Here is a 22,108-nt window from a genome sequence, read left to right on the forward strand (position 1 = left end):
GAGAGGGTTATCCTAATTTACTACTTTACTGCATTGCGGCGAGAGAGAGAGAGAGAGAGAGAGAGAGAGAGAGAGAAAGAGAGAGAGAGAGAGAGAGAGAGAGAGAGAGAGAGAGAGAGAGATAGACCATGAAGTAAATTACATGTTCTTGATTTCCTAAGAAAGAAGATTTCTCAAATAGTTTTATTTTATTTGTATTTTTTCGATTACATTCTTTTTTTATCAGCCAACATGATTACAAAAGGCATTTTAGAAAATATATTGCTATACTTAAGATAATGAAAACATATTCTGAAAAAAATATTAAACTCATTAATATTTGAGCCTACCTCAAAATGGCTTTTATTTTATCTTGAGATACATTTTATCTATATGCTTTAATATGATCGAAATAATTGATTAAATGGTCTTTAAGACCGTAATTTGTATCTTAACTGAAATGACTTTGATTTAAAAGGGATTTTCTTGTTTGCAGGGTGTTTTCAATTGTCGGGTGTTACACATTATCAACGCCTTTATTATTTTTTATTTGTATTTATTTATTTATTGTCTGGACCGTGGAAACGTTTTGCTCTTCTTTTTTTTTATCAGGTTCCATTTCTGAACGTTCATTTGGAATCTTTGTTCCGTCGTCTATATATACCCTGTAGAACCGAATGTGTGTTTACATTTTACATTCACAGATTCGGTTTTAGGGGAGTATATGAACGATGCAAAAACGTCTGCTTTCCATGTAGAACCACACTGCATTTCCTGAATGCATTTTTTATCTGTATCGTTTAATTTGTGCACATTGAATGCAAAAACAAAAGGTTCTGAGTAAAATAGTTGTATTTTTTTTTTTTTTTTTTTGCCTTTCAAATAATTAGCTAATACGATTAGGTTAAAAGACTAATATTTTTATCTTACATATAGTATATCCTAAATAATAATAATAATATTACCAAGTCTTTAATGTGTGTTTGTATTGAATTTTGTTTCTTCAGCTATCCTTTCTTACCTTCCTTCATTTTAGAGAACAGATGCCCCGACCTGCTCATACCTGGAAAAAAAATATGTAGCAGCACAATAAAATACACGCACATTCTGTACTGATAAGCTGAAATGTGACTTGAATATTTGTGTCAGTGTTCTAAATGTATAATGAGGTGCAATAAATGAAAGTCTAAAAATGTGTCATTTTTGTTTCCAAATAAATACAATACAATAAAATCAAGAAATTATTACAATTAATTGTCTCTTTAATCATATTAACAGAGATATTAACTAATAGCACTAATATCAGCTAATATAGCCTTCGGCTTAATGCGTCTATTTAAAAATGTATAATATAGACATAGATTATTGATTTTACAAGATTTAAAGTGCCCTTCTTATGGATGTACATTTCATGCAATGTGTAACAGCTCTAAGTGAATGAAAACATAATGAAAAGGTTTTAAATCTGAAGGTGCACCACATTAAGTTATTGTTTCACAAAAGTAAGAGTCGACTCTGAATCATTGAAACAAGTCGTTTTTAAACCGAATGAACCTTTTCGATCCCATAATAGGGGTACTTTAACATATTAACATTGACTATTAATACACGTATATTTATATTGATGAGCTGTAATAAATATTATCAATATCTTTACGAATTAGGATAATAATAGACTAACATTTAAACAATTGAGATGCGGCTCACACACAGTGAAAGGCGTGCACACATGATTTACTGTCCGCGCGCAGTTCTAAAGGCACCATAATGATCATGTGCAGACACCTGCTCCTCCACTATAAAATACATTAGCACATAAATAACTATAAAATATACAGAGCCGGAATCAGTTGTATTGTGCTTATAACAAACCAAAACAAACAAAAAAAGTTAAGAAAAATAAATAAAAGAATAGGTTTTAAGAATAATGTTGAAAATAGTAGCTTGCTTCTGCAGTAAAATGCCGCCTTCTTATTACGCGAGCGGAAGTGGAGGAACGTGATTGGCTAGAAAGCAGGAAGAACTCCGGCATGACGTCACTACACTGGGACATGAGCTTGCTTTGCCCTTGCGTTGGAAATTAATGCCATTTCAGTTTTTCGATCAATTATTGTGCTTAGACTAAAGTAGATTTCCTCTGCGCCGCCATGTCTCTTGCTGCAGAGGCTTTCGTCTCTCAGATTGCAGGTAATGTTTTGGCTTGTGTGTAATGTAGCATGTCCAAAATGCTGTGTTAGGGTTTTGTGCTCGAGATGGGCAGGTCAGGATGATAATCGGTAACGAAACGTTACTTACTTTCAACAAAGTCATTTAATTTATCTGCATAGAGTTAAGCCACTGCTTCTGTTTACGAGTCTTTTATTTTTGAAGTTAACAGCAGATAAAGTTATTTTCAGTGCCACTGTCAGGGTCAAAGATAAAGATACCCATTAAACGTTTATTAATATTTAATATAATGTAAGCCCACATAGGGGTAAGATAGATAGGGTCAGAGTTTCTAAAAAATGGAAATATACAGTATTATTTGTGAGATGTCAGAATTTCATATCATGTCATTTTCTATCGCAGCTGCTGAGCCATGGCCTGAAAATGCAACTCTGTACCAACCTCTTAAGGGTAACCGATCAAAAAAGAGAAGCTGTTTATTAGTTCTACATTTAGAATGAACTTTTTGCAACTATAAAAGATGTCAAATGAAACAAACATTAATATTGTTTTTTGTTTGTTTTTTTTGCAGAGGATCAAATCTTGCTGTCTGATTCTGCATCCTCTCTGGCAGTTCAGGTGAAAAGTAGTGGCTTACTCACTTTGTCAGTTTACACACTCCCCAGTGCACACTGGCAACAATACAAATGTATTGCCCAATTGTTTTTGTTAGTGAAGTTATTCTTGTTTTGCAGACTTTTCTGAGGATGTGTGGCCTGCCAGTGCTGGTGTCCTGCCGTGCAAATGCTGAATACATGTCACCATCAGGTGAGCAGCCAAACTCTTCACTTTACAGTCACTCATTTTCAGGTTTATTTTTTTAATCCTTTACTAAGTCTTATCTTATGCTGGAAGGGTGGTGGTTAAGAGGTTCTGCTTTGTCAGGTTGAACATATTAGTTAGAGCTTGTTTATGTGTTTTGAGATGTCTCCTCTTTTCTGTTCATTAGGGAAGGTTCCTTTCATCCACGTTGGAAATCAAGTTGTGTCAGAATTGGGGCCGATAGTTCAGTTCACAAAGGCAAAGGTATCACTCTCACTCTAAAAACAAATTCCAGATGAATCGTAGAGTTTTTGACTGTTGCTTGTCCATAGGGTCATTCTTTGAGCGACGGGTTGGATGATGTCCAGAGGGCAGAGATGAAGGCTTACATGGAGTTGGTGAATAACATGCTGCTGACTGCAGAGGTACAGACCTGCACACGTCATCATACAAAACCTTTCAAAAGTTTGGGGGTGGTACAATATTGTTTTTAAGTTTTTTATGCTCACCAATGCATCTTTTAGTTGGTTAAAATACAGTAAAAGGGTAATATTATAAATTATGTTTTACAGAAACAACTCTTTTCTATTTTAATATATATTTTTAAATATATAATTTGTTTATTATAAAAATAATTTACTCCTGTAATGGAAAAGCTGAACTCTTAGTAGCCATTACTCCAGTCTTCAGTGTCACATTATACTTTAGAGATCATTTGAATGCACTATTAATATAAAACTCTAGTATACTAATATAATATAAAATTACTATTATTATTACTAATATTATGTTGTTGTTGTGCTGCTTAATATTTTTTTTATAATATCATTTTTCAGGATTATTTGATTAACAGAAAGTAATAAAAAAGCATTAGTTGAAATTGTAAATTGTAAATTTCGATCAATATAGTGCATCTATGCTCAATAAAAGTATTAATTTCTTAAAAAAAAAAAAAAAGAAAAAAGAAAAAACGCATCAACCCCTAACCTTTGATGCAAAAAATCTGATTGATTGCATTTGTATAAAAAAAGCTACATTTCCAGCACATTTTGTATCTTTGCTTGTGGATTTCTCTAATTATATGTATTTATATGCATTTTATCTTAAGTGATAAACAGTGCAAACTAGTGAAACTTTACCTGTTCTTTCTAGTTGTATATCCAGTGGTGTGATGACCATACTGCTACAGAGGTATGTGTCACGTATAAGGATGTTCCCAAATCATATATTATACCTGTCCTTCTCAAAAACTTAGCATATTGTGAAAAAGTTCATTATTTTCCATAATGTAATGATAAAAATTAAACTTTCATATATTTTAGATTCATTGCACACCAAATTATATAATTCAGGTCTTTTATTGTTTTAATACTGATGATTTTGGCATACAGCTCATGAAAACCCAAAATTCCTATCTCAAAAAATTAGCATATCATGAAAAGGTTCTCTTACCGAGCTATTAACCTAATCATCTGAATCAACTAATTAACTCTAAACACCTGCAAAAGATTCCTGAGGCTTTTAAAAACTCCCAGCCTGGTTCATTACTCAAAACCGCAATCATGGGTAAGACTGCCGATCTGACTGCTGTCCAGAAGGCCATCATTGACACCCTCAATACGAGAGGTTAAGACACAGAAAGAAATTTCTGAACGAATAGGCTGTTTCCAGAGTGCTGTATCAAGGCACCTCAGTGGGAAGTCTGTGGGAAGGAAAAAGTGTGGCAAAAAACGCTGCACGACGAGAAGAGCATTTCTGCAAAAGGATTCCCGACCAAGTATTGAGTGCATAACTGAACATAATTATTTGAAGGTTGACTTTTTTCGTATTAAAAACACTTTTCTTTTATTGGTCGGATGAAATATGCTGATCTTTTGAGATAGGAATTTTGTGTTTTCATGAGCTGTATGCCAAAATCATCAGTATTAAAACAATAAAAGACCTGAAATATTTCAGTTGGTGTGCAATGAATCTAAAAATATATGAAAGTTTAATTTTTATTATTACATTATGGAAAATAATGAACTTTTTTACAATATGCTAATTTTTTGAGAATGACCTATATATATAATATTAACAAAGATGACATCAATGGCAATTAATGTCAGCATATAGATAAATAAATTTATAAATGTATAACTTCATGTTACATATTTAATGGTAGTGTTTGTTTAGATCTCTAGGCCACGATACAGTAGTCCCTATTCTTGGCCCCTCAATCACATTCTGGCCTATCAGAAGCAGTGGGAGGTACGGAGGAAGATGAATGCGATTGGATGGTCTGGAAAGAGTCTGGAGCAGGTATTTTTTGTGTGCAGATAAGTTAATTAAGTTTAATTCACTGTGCAAGTCACTTTGTGTTTTTCTTTCCTCAATGTCCGGTACATAAAGTTTAGTGCGGGTTTCCTCTTCTTAGGTTTATGAAGATGTGAGTCAGTGCTGTCAGGCCTTGTCACAGCGATTAGGAACACAGCCCTACTTTTTCAGCAAACAGTACGTTTTGTGAGCATCATATACACATACAGACATCATTTTGTGAGCATCATATACACATACAGACATGTTAAATAACTCAGTTTTCCCATGCTGTATTAACTAATTGTACTTTCAATGTCACAGGCCAACTGAACTAGATGCTCTAGTGTTTGGTCATCTTTTCACCATACTCACCACACAACTGACCAACGACGAGCTTGCTGAAAAGGTTAAATCCTACACCAACCTGCTTTCTTTCTGCCATCGTATTGAACAGACTTACTTTAAGGAGCATGAACGAGAGAGCCAGTCGGGGTCCTCACGCCATTCCAAAGGCTCACTACCCTGAGCTCCTCACTTTGCCCAACATTTCTCACTCCTCTGATCTCAAGTGATTGATCTGGCTGAAATGATTGATGTCTTTAACGTCCTATGTGCATTAAAAAACAACATTGTTAGTTCTGTTGAGGCTAAACCATCATTGTTATAGATCAGTAGGATGGAGAACGGGCCATTAAATAAAAGTTTGTGAATATTTTAAGTGTTCCCATCACAATTCAAAAACTACTTCTTTGCCTGTTCGTAATGCCATAACAGGAATCTGCCTGCCGCAACAGTAAAATCTGATTTCTTATATAAAAATTTAGGTGATGTAAATCTTTTTTTTTTTTCACTGTGTGATGCCTTTGTCTAATGATGTGTACAGGGAAAGTGCCTACACTGTGAAGTATAATAAACTCTAAGTTTAAACTTTTCTGTGTTGAGGAAATCTGTTCATGCAAAGTTCAAACGTGTTATAATATGTAACGTTATTTAATGTAGAGGCAGTCCTTTAATGCAGCTAAACACTTAGCATAACATTTCTGTGTTCTTTTTGCTCCAACAGGGGGCGTAATAATGCTGCATAAAATTGAAGTCATATACTCAACATTCAGTGAATACATAAATTATACATGTCATTGTATTTAGCTTTTATCAGTTTAATCAGTTTTTATTGGATTTAAATATATTGGAACTAAATGACAATCTTAGAGTATCTGAATACAAAAAAATGTGGTTAAAACTTGCTTATTAGAACACAAGTATTCCTAAAACAGATTGTCTGTTGCAGATAAACATTACAAGCATCAAGTCATTTTTCATCTGAATATGTATTTTAGACATCAAGAAATCTGACAGTTTCCAAGTACATATAGCATGAATATTTCATTTATTCATAATCTCGTCATGTAATTGTAATCTGGAGTTTTCAATAAATAATCTACTTATTTCCAAACTTGTGTGACATATATAATATACATATACAGTGAATATACATAAGTGGACACATTTATTTTCTATAGTTTCTATGGAGTACACTGTACTGTTCAAAAGTTTTTGGGTCAGTAAAAGAAATTTGGAATTATTCAGCAAGGATGTATTAACCCGATCAAAAGTGAAATCTAATTCAACCTCTATTCATCAAGGAATTCTGAGAAAGAATAAATAAAAAATGTATCACAAAAATATTAAGCAACAAAATTGTTTTCAACCTTGATAACTACATGTTTTTTAATTACCAAATCAACATATTAGATTGATTTCTGAAGCATCATGTGATGCTAGAGTGATGGCTGCTGAAAATTCAGTGTTGCCATTACTAAAAAAACACATTTTTTAAATATATTAAAATATAGGAAACAGTTATTTTAAATTGTAAAATTTCATATTTGTTACGGTTTCTAATGCAAGTTTGATCAAAAGACTTAAAAAGTTGACTTAAAAAAAAAAAACTTAACACCTAACATTTGAACAGTTTTGTGTGTGTGTGTGTGTGTGTGTATACACACATACACAGTATATATGTACATATAGAGTATGTATGTATTTCCACTGACTGGATCAGCTTCATGATTCAAGCTAAAATGTATAATACCATAGCTGTTGTCATTTAAATGTAACATTGACAACAATTTTGTAGATTTCATTCTTTCCCTTTTTTTCAAGTAGACAGTAATGTACTGCATGGCTGAAAACAGCGGCTGGGGGATGATGCTAGTGATTCCTCAAGACAACAACATCCCAAAACTAAGGTCCCTGGTGTGTAAAGTTACAATCACCAAAAGAGCTTTGCTGTACTTCAGGTTTATTATAAAGCAAAGGTAAATCCTCTGTTGGCGTATTTGTCTTGTTGGCTGTGCCACGTGGCAGCAGGTAAACCGTCCCGTCAGTGCTCTGCTGAAGTTTGTACTCTCTAGGGTTGTAGGAGTTCCCATGTTCATCTCTCAGCCGTCTGAACACCTCATTGTAAAGTTTCTTGAGCTTCTCTTTCGTCTCTTGAAGTTCTCTAGCTCTCCTCTCATTTTCTTCCTTGATTTGCTCCTTCTCCCTCTTCAGCCTCTCAATCTCGTCTTCGAGATCAATGAAACAATCCAGCTTTCGTTTGCGACAGCTCTGGGCTGCCATCTTGTTTTTACCACGTCTCCGAATGTCTCTGATGAGGGTGTGTTGAGCGCTGCTGAGTTTGTAAGAGTTGATGGCTTCGTTAAATGCTTCCACAGGCAGGTTGATGATGTCATGCACACTAAGCGGCAAACTCATGGCTTGGGCCCGCTGTTCATCACGACATACGCGCCGGACACCTGCAGCTCTGCTTGTGGTTAAGGGATTTGCTTGATTTGAATTTTTAGGTGTTGGTTCATTTTGAGTTTGGTGTTGTGCAGACGTAACAGTTTCATACAGCGTTGCCTCCACAGCATCAGAGTGCATAGATAAAGGCAGCAGATCGGTGTAATCTGATTGGATGCTCTCCAACTCATCCTTGTCTGATTGGCCTATACTTAAGGTGTCAGCAGCGTAGAGGGACGTCTCTAAATCCAAAGAGCCAACTGAAACGGAGTCATCAAACCCCAGAAGAACGTGGCGCTCCTCAAATTGTAAAAGCGTCTGTGGAGCGTCCCTTCCAGGTGCACAATTTAATTGTTCAGGTTTACTGGTATTGATGGTATATGGGCAAAACTCACTGAGGGTTGAATCGCTTGAGTTTATGTGGCATTTAGGTAAAATCACATGATTATCAGGGGTACTGCAGCTGTAAATTGTGTTTGAAGGTGAAGGTGTAGGATTTCCTTGATCCGAGAATGTCTGTATGCATGTTTCCAGGATCTCTATGGGATCAGAGGGCATGCATGACAAAGGCTGAGAAACCTCAAAAGAGTCTGATATTGTCTGTGTGATGCCACACAGCGCATCTGTTGAGTTTTCCCTCTGTGGCTCGGGCAGGTTGTGGTGGCTGATTTCGGTGATATCCTCTAGGGGCAAGCTTGAGCCCTCAGACTCCAGGACATCCAAATAATACTAACAGAGAAACAAAACAGTATTTGAATTATATTAGACATTTTTTTTCCCTGATAATTCAATTCTGTAGTTAACAAAGAGGTATGATATTATTTTGCAACCTCCACAGTATACATATTTCGTATAAACATTTTGGAGTCAAAAATCGTTGTATTAAAAATAGAACATTTATATCAATGGATTGCGTATTATTCATATGCTCACTGAGATTTTAGATGTGCATAGGCTGTACATGGTGATCTAAAATATTTACACTACTGTTTAAAGGTTTGGGGTCAGAAAGTTTCATTGTCTCACTTGCTATTTTTTTTTGATACAGGACAGTGGTCACAAGCAGACTCAATGCAGTCACTACCTGCAGCGATGGACCCTATTGCTGGTGCAGAGGATCTACTACAGTCTATTACCCAACCCATGCTAGACTTGGAGGAGTGGGACTGTGTGAGCTGTTAGAGACAAGGCCATGCTAGAGACAATTGTGATATGTCACCACAATGCCATTATAACGATAGTGGGGACATTACCTTCATGCTATACTATGATATACAATCTAAACATTAACTCATCATATCTCAAATAAGCACACACCTCAAATTATTTACTATTGCTTTAACATTTTTAATATTACTGATTAGATACTTGGTAATAATCCTTTGTCTGGTTTTAATGTTTACCTAAATATGCAGACCAGAATGTAACTTAAGAGGATTTGACAACTAGATACTTTTATGAAATTGTAATTTGTTTATGAAATTTTATTGAAACATATTACATTATATATATATATATATATATATATATATATATATATATATATATATATATATATATATATATATATATATATATATATATATATATATATATATTTAATAAAGCACGTTTTAAATAACAAAGTTGAATCATACTGTAGTTACAATTTATAAATAATACATGAGTAAATATATTAAACTATAGATATTTTATTTTATGGTAGCTATACCAACAACAGTTTAGTCACCTGTCAATTATGTTAACTTTTAGTCATTTTTACATTTCATTTAAATCATCAATAAATGCTCACTATATTTTCCTAAGGCAACTCTATTAAGAATGTGCGGACTTATAAGTGATTTAAAAAAAAAATGCAGTGGCTTTAAAATTACCATAGAGCCTCTTACAGTTTACAGTTACCCAAATTTAATGTAGCTTGCAAGAAGGAAAATGTATTCCAAAAAGAAATGCCAACCATGCACCAGTTGAGGCATGTCTGTGTACATCTTTCTGCATTGTGTACATAAATACCTGTAAGTCTGGCAGTGACAGCAGTTCACTAAAAGCCTGCTCTTGACAAGGAGGTTTCTGAGACTTCTGAGACAAAAGCAGTGCAGACAGCAGAGGATTCTGGGTAACAGGTGAACGCTGAGTAAACTCTGTAGAATGCAATGTCTCTGAGAAGGGCACAGCCTAAAACATGGTGAAAATAGCTCTGTAAGCAACACTTGACAATAGAGAGTGTGTGGGTGTGCACACAAGTGTTATTTTGAGAGATTTATTTATTTTAGGGATGCACGCTGTTTATTTGTTGCTATTTGTTCATGTGGAGCTGTTAAAATGGTCACCTGGGAGTTCACAGATGAAGGACTAGGCAAAAACTCTCCAGTTTCCTTGTCTAGTTTCTGTAACCTTTGCATGATCCTTTCAAACTCTTGCTCTCTTTTTAACTCTGTTTCTCTTGCTCTCGTGTTCTCCTCCTCTCTCTGCCGAAGACATCCATCAAAGATCTCTCGCTTCACCCCCAAATCGACATCCTGTCTCCATAAAATATCTATCAAATCCTAAAAATCCAGAGAGACATCATGTAAAACAGACAATTGACCATGTTTGGATGTGGCTGTGCACCCTGGTATAACAATAAGAGCATGTTTGCATAAACTTTCAGTGAACTCTAACAATACCAGTCATGTTTTTGTGTGCGATTTGCATTCACATTCATTTGCTTGGCAGGTGCCTTCTCACCAAATACACCTGTAAACTTTCGGGTTGGTGTACCATGGAATAACAATAAACACTATCAAGGCAGATCATTTTATTTTATGAATACAGTAAAACATGCTTTAATTTCACCGGATCACAAAACAAATTAAACTGAGTGAATTATTAGACAACTTCTAAGCAAACTACAGAGAAGAAAATATTTCTTCTGACTTATCCAGTAAATTATGAATGACTGGAAAAGTTATGGGGCCTTTGAATATCATTGTGGACAATGTGGGGCCCTGGAGTCAAAAAGGTTGAGAATCATTGATGTAAGATCAGTTATAATTACTTCTTTTGATATGATAAAAAGGTAATCAATGCATTTATGAGCCCTGATTGTATGGACAGAGGTTGTGCTGCCACTGAGGGAGCCTGATATATGGCACTAGACCAATAAAGTGCTTTGTGTCTCTGCTTTGTTTTCTACTTAAAGTAAATGTCAGTGACATCTATGGTGCACACTACAGACGTGGAACTGAAAATACAAATAGAACAATTTCATAAATTTCAATCCATTTCAGTTCAGGTAAGTTCAATTCAGTTCAGATTAGAGAAGTTTGCATCAGACAAGTTCATTTCAGTGCAGATCAGAAGAGTTCAGACAAGGGGTAAATGTTTGGCTGGGTGGCATGAATCCAGTTATGGCTTAGGTGATTGGCTCTAAAAACAAAACACCTGAATGATCCCATGAACAGAGAGTACTTAAGGAAGTAAAGCAGAACAACTGCTGTTGAGATTAATGGGAATGGTAAAAGATAGCTTTCTTCAGGTAGAACAGACCAACAGAGGCTAAATACATGTTTGTGGAATAGCCTATTGGATATCAAAACTAGATTTGATGATTCAATAATGTAAACTTTTTGTATCTAGTGTATATGTTCCTTGATTGTTGCATAAATGATATGCGTTCATGTTCATCTGTTATAGACAATGTGAAAGTTAAATGCATTTTAAAAATGAAATGTATTTTCAAAAATACACAGAAAATGAACTCTCTCTCTCTCTCTCTGTGTGTGTTGAAAATATGTTTAGCTAATAATAACTCACAATATATTTGTTAACATATTTTAGCAAATATATGTTTGCCTATTTTGAAATGTATTTAAAAAAATTTAAATATGTAGATTTATTTGGGGTTGTTCAATATCCATTTTGTTTCCCCCAGTGAGCAAACAAAATGTTACAGTTGCAAAGAAAAAAAAGTAGTTTAGTTCTGACAAACTGACATTTTTATGACCTGGTCTTCTCAGAGAATCACACACTAGGGAACAACAGGAGTCAGCTTGTCACTTACTGTGGTTTAAAGCCTAATTTGTAATCTAGTTTTACTGTCTTTTTAATTCACTATCAGTGATTGATATTGCCATTGGTGTTTACAATGTGAGATATAGATGCACACTGTGATTAAAAATGTTTTCAAGCATATTTCACCATTTTCAGACCCTATAATCAACGTATGTCCATTCCAGCTCTGCTGTTTCTGTGTAAAAAGTGTGTGTGTTAACCTGAAGGCCATGACACCGCGGTCTTCAAATTGAACACAATTTGTAAGCTGGAACACAAACAAAACTTCTAAGCATTTGTAATGGAGTCAGTCATAAACACCTTGAACTTGTTGCCCTCTTACTGAAGTCACGCAAGTAAATAAATGCTTCAGCTTACGTAGAAGGTCGAATTTAGTTCACTGAGCAAGTGAAAACAATTCATCAGATTAAAAAAAACAACAAAAAAAAAAAAAAAAAACAAAAAAAAACTTCTGAACAATAATAACTGGGAGAAAGAAGGTATAAAGGTAAGCTGAGTGAAAGGTGAATACACACGCCTACAGCTGGGTGTGTGATGATGCAACTGTGTTAAAGTGTAGACATGCTGATAGATCTTTGTGTGCATAAAAGATAACTGATTTATGAATCAACTCTTCTTATTGGGGTAAATGGCAACCCACCCTAAAACAGTGGTGCAGCCTTGGGTGTGTCTGGATCAGGTGCACAAAGTGAAATGTTTATTTAACCAACCCAGTTACTTGAATTCATGACAGATGAGACTAATTTTATGTAGGTGGCCTCCCTGAGAGTTACAGAGACCTTGGGCCAAGGATGCATTTATTTGATCAACAATACTGTAAGAAATATTACAATTTAAAGTAACTTTATTTATTTTTAAATTATATTTATATTATATTATATTTTATGTTCTATGCTTAATTGTTGCATTTATTTATAATTATCAATGCTACTATATTTTATTGAAAATAATTATTAGTGTTGAAACTGTTTGGAACCTGCAATACTTTTTTTCTTCGATTCTTCTTCGATTCTTTGATGGAAAAAAAAGTTAACAAGAACACCATTTAAAAGAAATAAGAGTCATCACTTTTTATCCATTTAATTTAATTGTAATTTAATTTATCACATCCTTGCGGAATAAAAGTATTAATTATTTAAAATAATAATAATAATAATAATAATAATAATAATAATCCTGAAAAAAAGTATCACAGGTCTCAAAAACTATTAAGCGGGCAGCACAACTGTTTCCAACACTGATTATAAATCAGCATATAAGAATGATTTCTAGGATAATGTGACGCTGAAGACTAGTGTAATGATGCTGAAAATTCAGCTTGGCTTCGCATGAATAAATTATATTTTAAAGTATATTCAAATAGAAAACTAATAAATACTATTCCACAAAACTAATTTTTTTCTTTCTGTGTTTTTGATCAAATATATACAGAATTCACGAGCTTTATAAACTTAATAAAATAAACATTAAAAAAATGTACTTATCCCAAACTTTTTAACTGCAGGTTATATATATATATATATATATATATATATATATATATATATATATATATATATATATATATATATATACACACACACACACACACACACACACACACACACACACACTACTTCAAGATGAAGTAGGTAACAAAAAAAAAAAAAAAAGGTCCAAACTGCATGTATAAACAATTTGACAAAACAATAATTTTCTTTTATTTCTTTTGAACACTGCAATGCTTTGGTAAGTTTATAGTTCGAATAGGCTAGTCCTGTCTTTCAATTTGAATTTTTACCTGCATATATTTTGCAGGTAACTTTAAAGATCATCTCGTCAATTCTACAATTAGTGTTACACAACTTCAAAAATGGGACTTTTCCAACAAACAAATGAGTCCTTTTCAATCAGTTGCCCCACATTTCATGGACGTATATGTGGATTTACATGACCTAGTCCATGTTGTAAAGTTTAACTAAATATATTTGGTTTCAAAATACTGTTGATTTAAACTTACCTCGTGTTGAAACTGAGCTGAAGGGTCGTCCATGTCTTTCAGTTAATGTTGAAGGACTGGTCTGATGGTGGTCTATTACAAGCGTCAGCAGAGCATATTTCTGAATCAAATCTGACGACATGCGTGTGTAACAACCAAAAAATCCAAATACAGAGAGGAAACGCCCACTATCTCCAACAGCCAATCAAACACCAGAACACAAATATTAAAAAGCATCGACCAATAACAGCTTTCAACTCAACTAGACATGTCTTCGTCACTTTACAACATGCCTTTACAACCTTCTTTCATCATCAATAATCATGTTGATGAAACAGTTTTATCTCGAGTCTTCACCGTCACAAACGAAAAAGCAAACTTTAACTTCTTAAAGCGTAAAATAAAGGCATACTAACTGCTACTTACTCGTTTTATTTTTACGGTCTACTACGCTACGTAAAAATATAATTTAGTTCAATAGCCAAGTAAAATATTATGATGATTTTGTTTTCATGAAGTGTTCCCAATATTAATCATGCACACTGTACAAAGTAATATGCTACTTTTAAAAAAAATGTACATAATGTAACAGCTTCAGATGAATCATGCATTGTCCGTCGTTCAAGAATGTCTTCCCCTTTAGTTCAGTTTTCAACACGCCACGAAATGTGACAGGTAGCTGTGATTAGCGCCATGCCCACTCTACCTATGCCAAGGGTACGAGCTCGGAGGAGATCTCCGACGAGCGCGTTCATGAGCACCCGACACGTTCACGTTTGGCAGCTCCACGTCGACATTCCTTTAGCGACGGAGAGAGAGAGAGAAAGAGAGAGAGGGGGTCCAGCAATGCATTCAGTCTGCTCCAGCCAGGAGATCGAGCCACCGGTCAGCCGTGAGGTAAGCGGACACTTCACAGTCCAGAATTAAACTTCCATTAGTGGCTTTGGCCTCTAATATATGATTTTGGAGAAGATGCATAAAACTCAGAAAAGCGCACGCACTAAATTATACTGCTTTAGGCAGTTCTTAAAGTGATGCCAAGCTTAAACTATTTAACAGAGTAATTCGAGAAGTTTTGGATACAAAACCTGAGCAGAGAACCTGTCCAAAAACATGGATGACTGTTGTTTTGAACAAAAGCTTTCAGCTCTTTACAAAATCACATGTAAGTCAGTATGTAGGCTACATTTTTAAATCTGATTCTCAAAACTGAATTGGTGAATTGAAATATTATAGCCTACAAAAGAAGCAAAAAGTATATGTGTATGTTCATCTATCTATATCTATATATATATATTTTCACACTCTTGGATTTTTTTTGTTTCAACATGCCAAAATAAACATTTGTGGGTTGTATAAAATAAGACCTCCATTACAGGCTGTGTCAAATTAGGATTGTCCTAAATTTTGTTGCAACAGTTTGAAGTTGCTAATGCATGGAGACACGTCAGCTCATTCTAGAGAGTGGACATAAATTCTAACATGTGTTTTACTTCCCAGGAACCTCAGGAGCTGATTGGTCCTCAGTGGGTAACCTTCTCAAGGCAACTGCCAGCGAACTGACTGAAGCCCAAATGGTTGCAGTAAATGTTTGATACATTTTAAACACAAATCTAGAATTCAGAAAGACTTATAGACTTCCTCTTCCGAAGTTGCATACCCACACAAGTTAGTATGCACATTTGGACACACTTATACAGAGAAACAAACACATTCAACCATGGCTCCTCGGGGAAAGTTCTGTGGTCCACTCTGGCTGTGTGAGTGTGTGGTCAGTGCATTACAGAACTTTGCTCTAGAAGCTCCACCCATCAAATCTCTATTGATCCCCGAGAAAATAAAGGCTTGTTTCAAGTTTCAGGACTGGTTTAAGTGTTTACTTTAACTTATATTAATATGCTTTTTGTTAACATAATTTTGCATGGTTTTGTTTACATAATTTTTCTGAAATTCAGATGTTGACATCAAATTGACTTTTTAACTCAATCCTTCCTAGTATTTATTTAAATGCAGTCAACAATGAGTGACATGTATTTATGATGATATCATCAAAATTCAAATTAGAGGCATGGTTAACAGCTTGCCGATTTTGGAAAACACAAGTTTGGAAGGATTTAGTTTTCTTGGCTTGTAATATTCTGTTGGAACTCAAAATGGATTATATTACTAAGTGTTGCTGGAACTAAAATGGTTTACGTAAATGTATATTTTGCAAAAGGCAGGCAGTCACAAGTATATAATTTGGTCAATTAATGGCACATAATGCATTTAAAGAGACTACCTTCTCAGTTTTTAAGTGTATTGCATCAGAGTTCTGCTAAATATTCTGAATGTTATCCTTGAAACCCTTAAGCGAAATAAAGTTTTGCAGTTGTTGTTATTAAAAAGTGAAAAATTTGAATGTAGTCTCTTAATTAATAAAGAACAATAACGTCTTCATTATCCAATGTGCATGCGAGTAACTGTAACTCTTCTATTTTTTTCACCTGCATTTTTATGGTGGATAACTTTTACAGTTTTACACGAGAGAAAGAAAGAAATGAAATACAGCTGACTGCTGCTCTCTAGTGGAGTTCTCTGGCAGCACCGTCCTCTGATCCCTCCCAGCTCATGTCTTATTTATATTCTTTATCTCAGTACCTGTATCGGACACATTCACCTTGAGAATGTTGATGTAATTGACTGCTCATAGATTGTAGGTCAAACAAGAGAAGTGAAACGTTGCTGTATTCGTTGACACTGTGACCCAACACACTTGCTCTATCTTCGATATTCAAGATCCGGCAGGGGTTCCTCTCAATGACAAACACAGACGGGTAGTGTATTTGCTCTATTTATGTCAAAGGCATAAATCAACAAGAGATTCTGCAATAAATAGGATATAACAAATATATTCATATTAAATGTCACAGTATCGAAATTACATCTACCATAAATCAAAATGTTGATATATTTCACTGGTATATTGTGAAGCCATGGATTATACTAAATGTTTATTCAAATAAAAATACAGTATATAGACAAATATAAGACATCACGTCTTACGTGTTTCAACAAACATCCATTGTGATTGTGCAGTTTGTTCTATTTTAAAAAAGTGTTACAAAATATCGTTGCGTAACGTTCGGTGTCCTGCAGGGGGCGGTGTTTTCACTTGAAATAACGCTTCTAATGACATTGAAACTGTTGCAGTTTTAATGACTCGGGGTAGATGTGTATCTACTTATAATGTCTAAGTTCAATCTCAGATGAGGCTGAGAAAGTCTGTTAGGCAAGAGTCGCTACGCAGTCACTTTATATGAGATCGTTTGAATGTTACCTATAACACGTCTTTCCTGATAACTTTTGTTTGCAATTTGCTCATGAAGTTATAAATGTTGACCTTTGCACCCAGGTCACATATGACAGTTAACCAACCGGTTCAAGGCAAAAATGATATCAAGTGTCTATGCTTACATCCATGAATAATGGTTACTTCTTTACTGTTAGTTATTCTAGATCTAAATCCATAATTAGTATGTAATGAATCTGAAAAAAAGAGCACATAAAGCCAGCTGAGTGCCCTTTAGTAGTATTAAACTGCTGTAATAATATTATTTTGTGCAATAATAATAATGTTATAATTGATCACTCATGGCAGTGCAACAGTACATTGTCATCTGACTCCTAAAGGGTCTGCTTGGTACATTGTGAACTGAAACTCAAAAGGTAAAACTGAAATTGTGAGCCATCTCTAAAGTGCACAAACAAAAACACCAGCAGGCAAATGCATTAGAACATGAATAGACATGACCAAAATGTAGTTTTCACAGTTTTATTTGACAGATTAAATCCATCTGATACAATGTTACCAATAAGCATGCTGCTTGTTTAGTCTTTCACTGTTATCCAAATACTTTAAGGGGTTCAGTACAATTTAATTTAATGTACAACAGCTCCTGTGAAACCAGGGGACACAGATTTCATTCCCTCTGTGGATACACTGGGGATATGCAGTAACTGGACTCATTTTTACATTACTTGGACAAACAAGGTGGAAATCTTCACCGCTAAAATGGACTGGCAATAGAAATATGCCACGTGTTATTATGAATAATCCTGGCCACTGAATCTGTCACATTATTTGAATAGATATCGTTAAAGATATTCAAACCCAAACTACAAACAATTAATTTAAATATTGCAGTGTCCTCACTCTTTAACTGTATTATGATGTGGATGACTTTAAGTATGCAATAAGGTCTGCCCTTTCGCCCTTCTTCTTAATCCCAGCAAAGATCATCTTTGTGCCTGGAATGTACTTCTTGGGATTCTCCAAATATTCCATCAAGGTGTCTTCACTCCATACAATGCCTGTAAAAAGAAAAATGTGTTAAACATTATCAATACATCATATTGTGAACCTCAAACAAACTGTAACATCATCAGCAAGCCTTACCTTTGCTCTTATTGGCATCAGTGTAGGAAAATCCCGCTGCCTGACCAGTCTTTCGTCCAAAAAGACCCCAAAGATTTGGCCCCACTTTGTGCTTTCCTCCGTTTTCTACTGTGTGGCACTGGGCGCACTTCTGGACGAAAACCTTCTTTCCCTTTTCAACGTCACCCATATTTACCTAGAAGTAAAGGAGAGGTGAAAAGACTGCAGAAAGGCATTTGAAGGGTAAACAGTTTAAAAGCACAGGGGACAGATCATCAGAAGGTCATTCAAGGATGGAGCTTAACCCATAAGCGTCAAGACACAAGTTGACCAAATTAACGTCTATGATGGCTTATAATGTCAGTTCACCTCCAGTAGATAAGTAAAGCATCGTTTCTTGGTTTCTAGATAGATGGATTATGTTTCCTATGACATCCAAACACTACAAACTCGTATCTGTGAAACACCTCGGCATTAAGATGGAGGATAACCTTAAATCGCCTTCATTAAAACAAACCTTAATCACTTAAGTATAGCTCATTAGCCATTCGCCTGTGAGAACTAGTTTACCATTAATGAGAAGACAGATCGGAGTTCATGACAAAATCCCAAATTAACTTATCAAAAGACTCTCAGATAAGCTATACATTTCCGAGGAACACAGCAGAAGTCGTAAACCGGCGTAGATCCACGTTGCGGAAGCTAACAGCTAGCCACATCTGGCTAGCGTCCCATAAAGCACATTTTCCCATTAATTACTGAATGTTTATTACGACTCAATTACCGAAACGAGCCTTCCTGTTGGTAGAATTACAAAAATACAGAGATTGTTATTAAACCCTATACATTCCTTCTCTGACATACAGTTGATATTGAAGAGTACCGGTGAGCTTACGCAACCTTATACACTTCCTCAGAACCGCTTCAAAATCCTCCATTTCATTTTAAATGTCACATTTACGATCATCAACGCGACGGACCGGATCGGTTTTTTAGAGCTGGTAGTATTACCTCTCAGACCGTGTGAGGTATCCTTATCTTGCAGAATGCGGTACTCTGTTCGTGCCGGTCGACGGACCGATTCTGTATCAGGGAGAAAAGGAAAGGTCATTTCATTTTAGAGGCGCGAGAGGGCGCCGGTATTTGACGTCACAATTACGCGCTGCGTGCGTGAGTCGTCCACATAGATAGTAAAAGTCGTCCATAGACAGTAAAAGAAATGGTGGCAGAAACCTGCATGTTTGCAAACATTCTTCTAAATTTCCTCCTTAGTGTTCAGCAGAACAAAGGAATTGATGCACATGATGACAAAATAAGATGACACTTCGTCTGTTAAAGGCAGATCGATTTGTTGCAAAAAGTAGCTAAATGACGTTGTGATGTCATTGCATGAGCATTACACAAAACAGCGTTCAAAAATAAGCAACAAGATTACTCAAATCTCAGCGAAATATATTTTTGTTAAATGTTACTTGTTCATAAAAGTAATATAAAACATAAAACATTTTAATTTGTGATTTATGATCAGATTTGTCTTTTTTCCAACATTTAATTATTGAACAGTTACATATTTTATGTATTTGGTTTTAAGCAGTGTATTGATAGGTGACTGTGATTTCACCAAGTAGCCTACAACATATTCCTGGATCAACATCCTTGTTGATCCTGGAACAACATTTCAATTAACTTTTCAGGAAATATCTGTTTTAGGCTTACGATCAGGGTTAGGTGCTTCTACACCCTTGTTAATCAGCTATTAATTCCCTCTGATTTTAGGAATAAATGATGGGTAGGGTTAGGTTTAGGCATAGGGATTGGGTTTAGTCCACATTTCTGGACAGTAATGTTGATCCAGGATAAACAAAAGATGTTGATCCAGTAACATATCTTACTTGGCGAAATCACAGCGACCTTGATAGTTAGTATGGTACACAAAAGTCTGTAAAAATAGAATAAAATGTATTGTTAACATGAAGGAATGATCCATTTTTCACAGGTGTGTTACCTGTGTTATAAATTCCACATTGTATTTTGTGTTTTAAGGTTACAGGATTACAACTTTAAGAATAAATCCTGGCAGAAAATGAGTAGTACCTTTTAAGTGTTTCTATATATTTTTTCTTACAGTGTACCAAACTGAACAACAATTAAATGTAAATCACATAATTGAGTTAACCCCTCACATTTTTTATGAATATTTTATTATATTTTCATGTGACAACACTGAAGCAATGACACTTTGCTACAATGTAAAGTAGTGAGTGTACAGCTTGTATAACAGTGTAAATTTGCTGTCCCCTCAAAATAACTCAACACACAGCCATTAATCTCTAAACCGCTGGCCACAAAAGTGAGTACACCCCTAAGTGAAAATGCCCAAATAGGGCCAAATTAGCAATTTTCTCTCCCAGGTGTCATGTGGCCGTTTAGTGTTACAAGGTCTCAGGTGAGAATGGGGAGCAAGGATGTTTAATTTGGTGTTATCACTCTTACTCTCTCATATTGGTCACTGGAAGTTCAACACGGCACCTCATGGCAAAGAACTCTCAGAGTATCTGAAAAAAAGAATTGCTGCTCTACATAAAGATGGTGTAGGCTATAGGAAGATTGCCAAGACCCTGGAACTGAGCTGCAGCCTGGTGGCCAAGACCATACAGTGGTTTAACAGGACAGGTTTCACTCAAAACAGGCCTCGCCATGGTCGACCAAAGAAGTTGAGTGCACTAGCTCAGCTTAATATCCAGAGGTTGTGTTTGGGAAATAGACGTGTGAGGTCTGCTAGCATTGCTGCAGAGGGTGAAGGGTCAGCCTGTCAATGCTAAAACCATATGCCGCACACTGCATCAAATTTGTCTGCATGGCTGTCGTCCCAGGAGGAAGCCTCTTCTAAAGTTGATGCACAAGAAAGCCTGCAAACAGTTTGCTGAAGACAAGCTGACTAAGGACATGGATTACTGGAACCATGTCCTGTGGTCTGATGAGACCAAGATAAACTTATTTGCCCTACAGTCAAGCATGGTGGTGGTAGTGTCATGGGCTGCATATGTGCTGCCCGCATTGGAGATTCATATACTGTGACATACTGAAGCAGAGCATGATCCCCTCCCTTCAGAGACTGGGCCGCAGGGCAGTATTCCAAAATGATAATGACCCCAAACACACCTCCAAGATGACCACTGCCTTGCTAAAGAAGCTGAGGGTAAATGTAATGGCCTGGACAAGCATGTCTCCAGACCTAACTCCTATTGAGCATCTGTGGGGTATCCTCAAACAGAAGGAGGAGAGCAAGGTCTCTAACATCCACCAGCACTGTTATGTCGTTATGGAGGAGTGGAAGAGGATTAGTGGTCACACAAAATATTGACAATTTGGGCCCAATTTGGACATTTTCGGTTTATGATTGTATTATTGACCAATTGGAACTTGCAACTTAATGCACATTTGATGTTTGTACTGTTAGGCATCTTTCTCCAGCTCTCTCCAGGTTGATGTGTGGCTTGGCTGGTTAGATGTTTAATGGTTTTCTCTTTTTGTGCAATTAAGTTGAAAATATGTGCCTTTTATATCATTTGAGTCACTTTACAAAAGTTGGCAAAAACTTTTTGAAAAAATGTGTTGCTAGTCTTAAAAGA

General features: G+C 35.5%; 3 protein-coding genes across 3 annotated transcripts; 1 reads left to right on the forward strand and 2 right to left on the reverse strand.

Moving 5' to 3' along the window:
- The first annotated feature begins 1,991 nt into the window (after window positions 1-1,991).
- Window positions 1,992-6,175, forward strand: mtx2 (metaxin 2). Its single transcript, XM_026258516.1, has 10 exons — window positions 1,992-2,166; window positions 2,548-2,595; window positions 2,717-2,763; window positions 2,880-2,952; window positions 3,134-3,210; window positions 3,279-3,371; window positions 4,099-4,137; window positions 5,122-5,247; window positions 5,363-5,439; window positions 5,566-6,175. The coding sequence occupies exons 1-10, from the start codon at window positions 2,127-2,129 to the stop codon at window positions 5,768-5,770; spliced, it is 825 nt and encodes a 274-aa protein (XP_026114301.1). The 5' UTR covers window positions 1,992-2,126; the 3' UTR covers window positions 5,771-6,175.
- A 381-nt stretch (window positions 6,176-6,556) lies between these two features.
- Window positions 6,557-14,271, reverse strand: LOC113092768 (transcription factor NF-E2 45 kDa subunit-like). Its single transcript, XM_026258504.1, has 4 exons — window positions 14,081-14,271; window positions 10,359-10,574; window positions 10,042-10,203; window positions 6,557-8,757 (listed from the first exon to the last, which is right to left on the reverse strand). The coding sequence occupies exons 1-4, from the start codon at window positions 14,111-14,113 to the stop codon at window positions 7,489-7,491; spliced, it is 1,680 nt and encodes a 559-aa protein (XP_026114289.1). The 5' UTR covers window positions 14,114-14,271; the 3' UTR covers window positions 6,557-7,488.
- Window positions 14,272-17,859: 3,588 nt separating this feature from the next.
- Window positions 17,860-19,634, reverse strand: LOC113092783 (cytochrome c-like). Its single transcript, XM_026258526.1, has 3 exons — window positions 19,488-19,634; window positions 18,498-18,672; window positions 17,860-18,412 (listed from the first exon to the last, which is right to left on the reverse strand). The coding sequence occupies exons 2-3, from the start codon at window positions 18,664-18,666 to the stop codon at window positions 18,267-18,269; spliced, it is 315 nt and encodes a 104-aa protein (XP_026114311.1). The 5' UTR covers window positions 18,667-18,672; window positions 19,488-19,634; the 3' UTR covers window positions 17,860-18,266.
- Between the last annotated feature and the right edge of the window lie 2,474 nt (window positions 19,635-22,108).

The sequence above is a fragment of the Carassius auratus genome, chromosome 6 (assembly GCF_003368295.1).
Source record: "Carassius auratus strain Wakin chromosome 6, ASM336829v1, whole genome shotgun sequence".
NCBI classification, from domain to species: domain Eukaryota; kingdom Metazoa; phylum Chordata; class Actinopteri; order Cypriniformes; family Cyprinidae; genus Carassius; species Carassius auratus.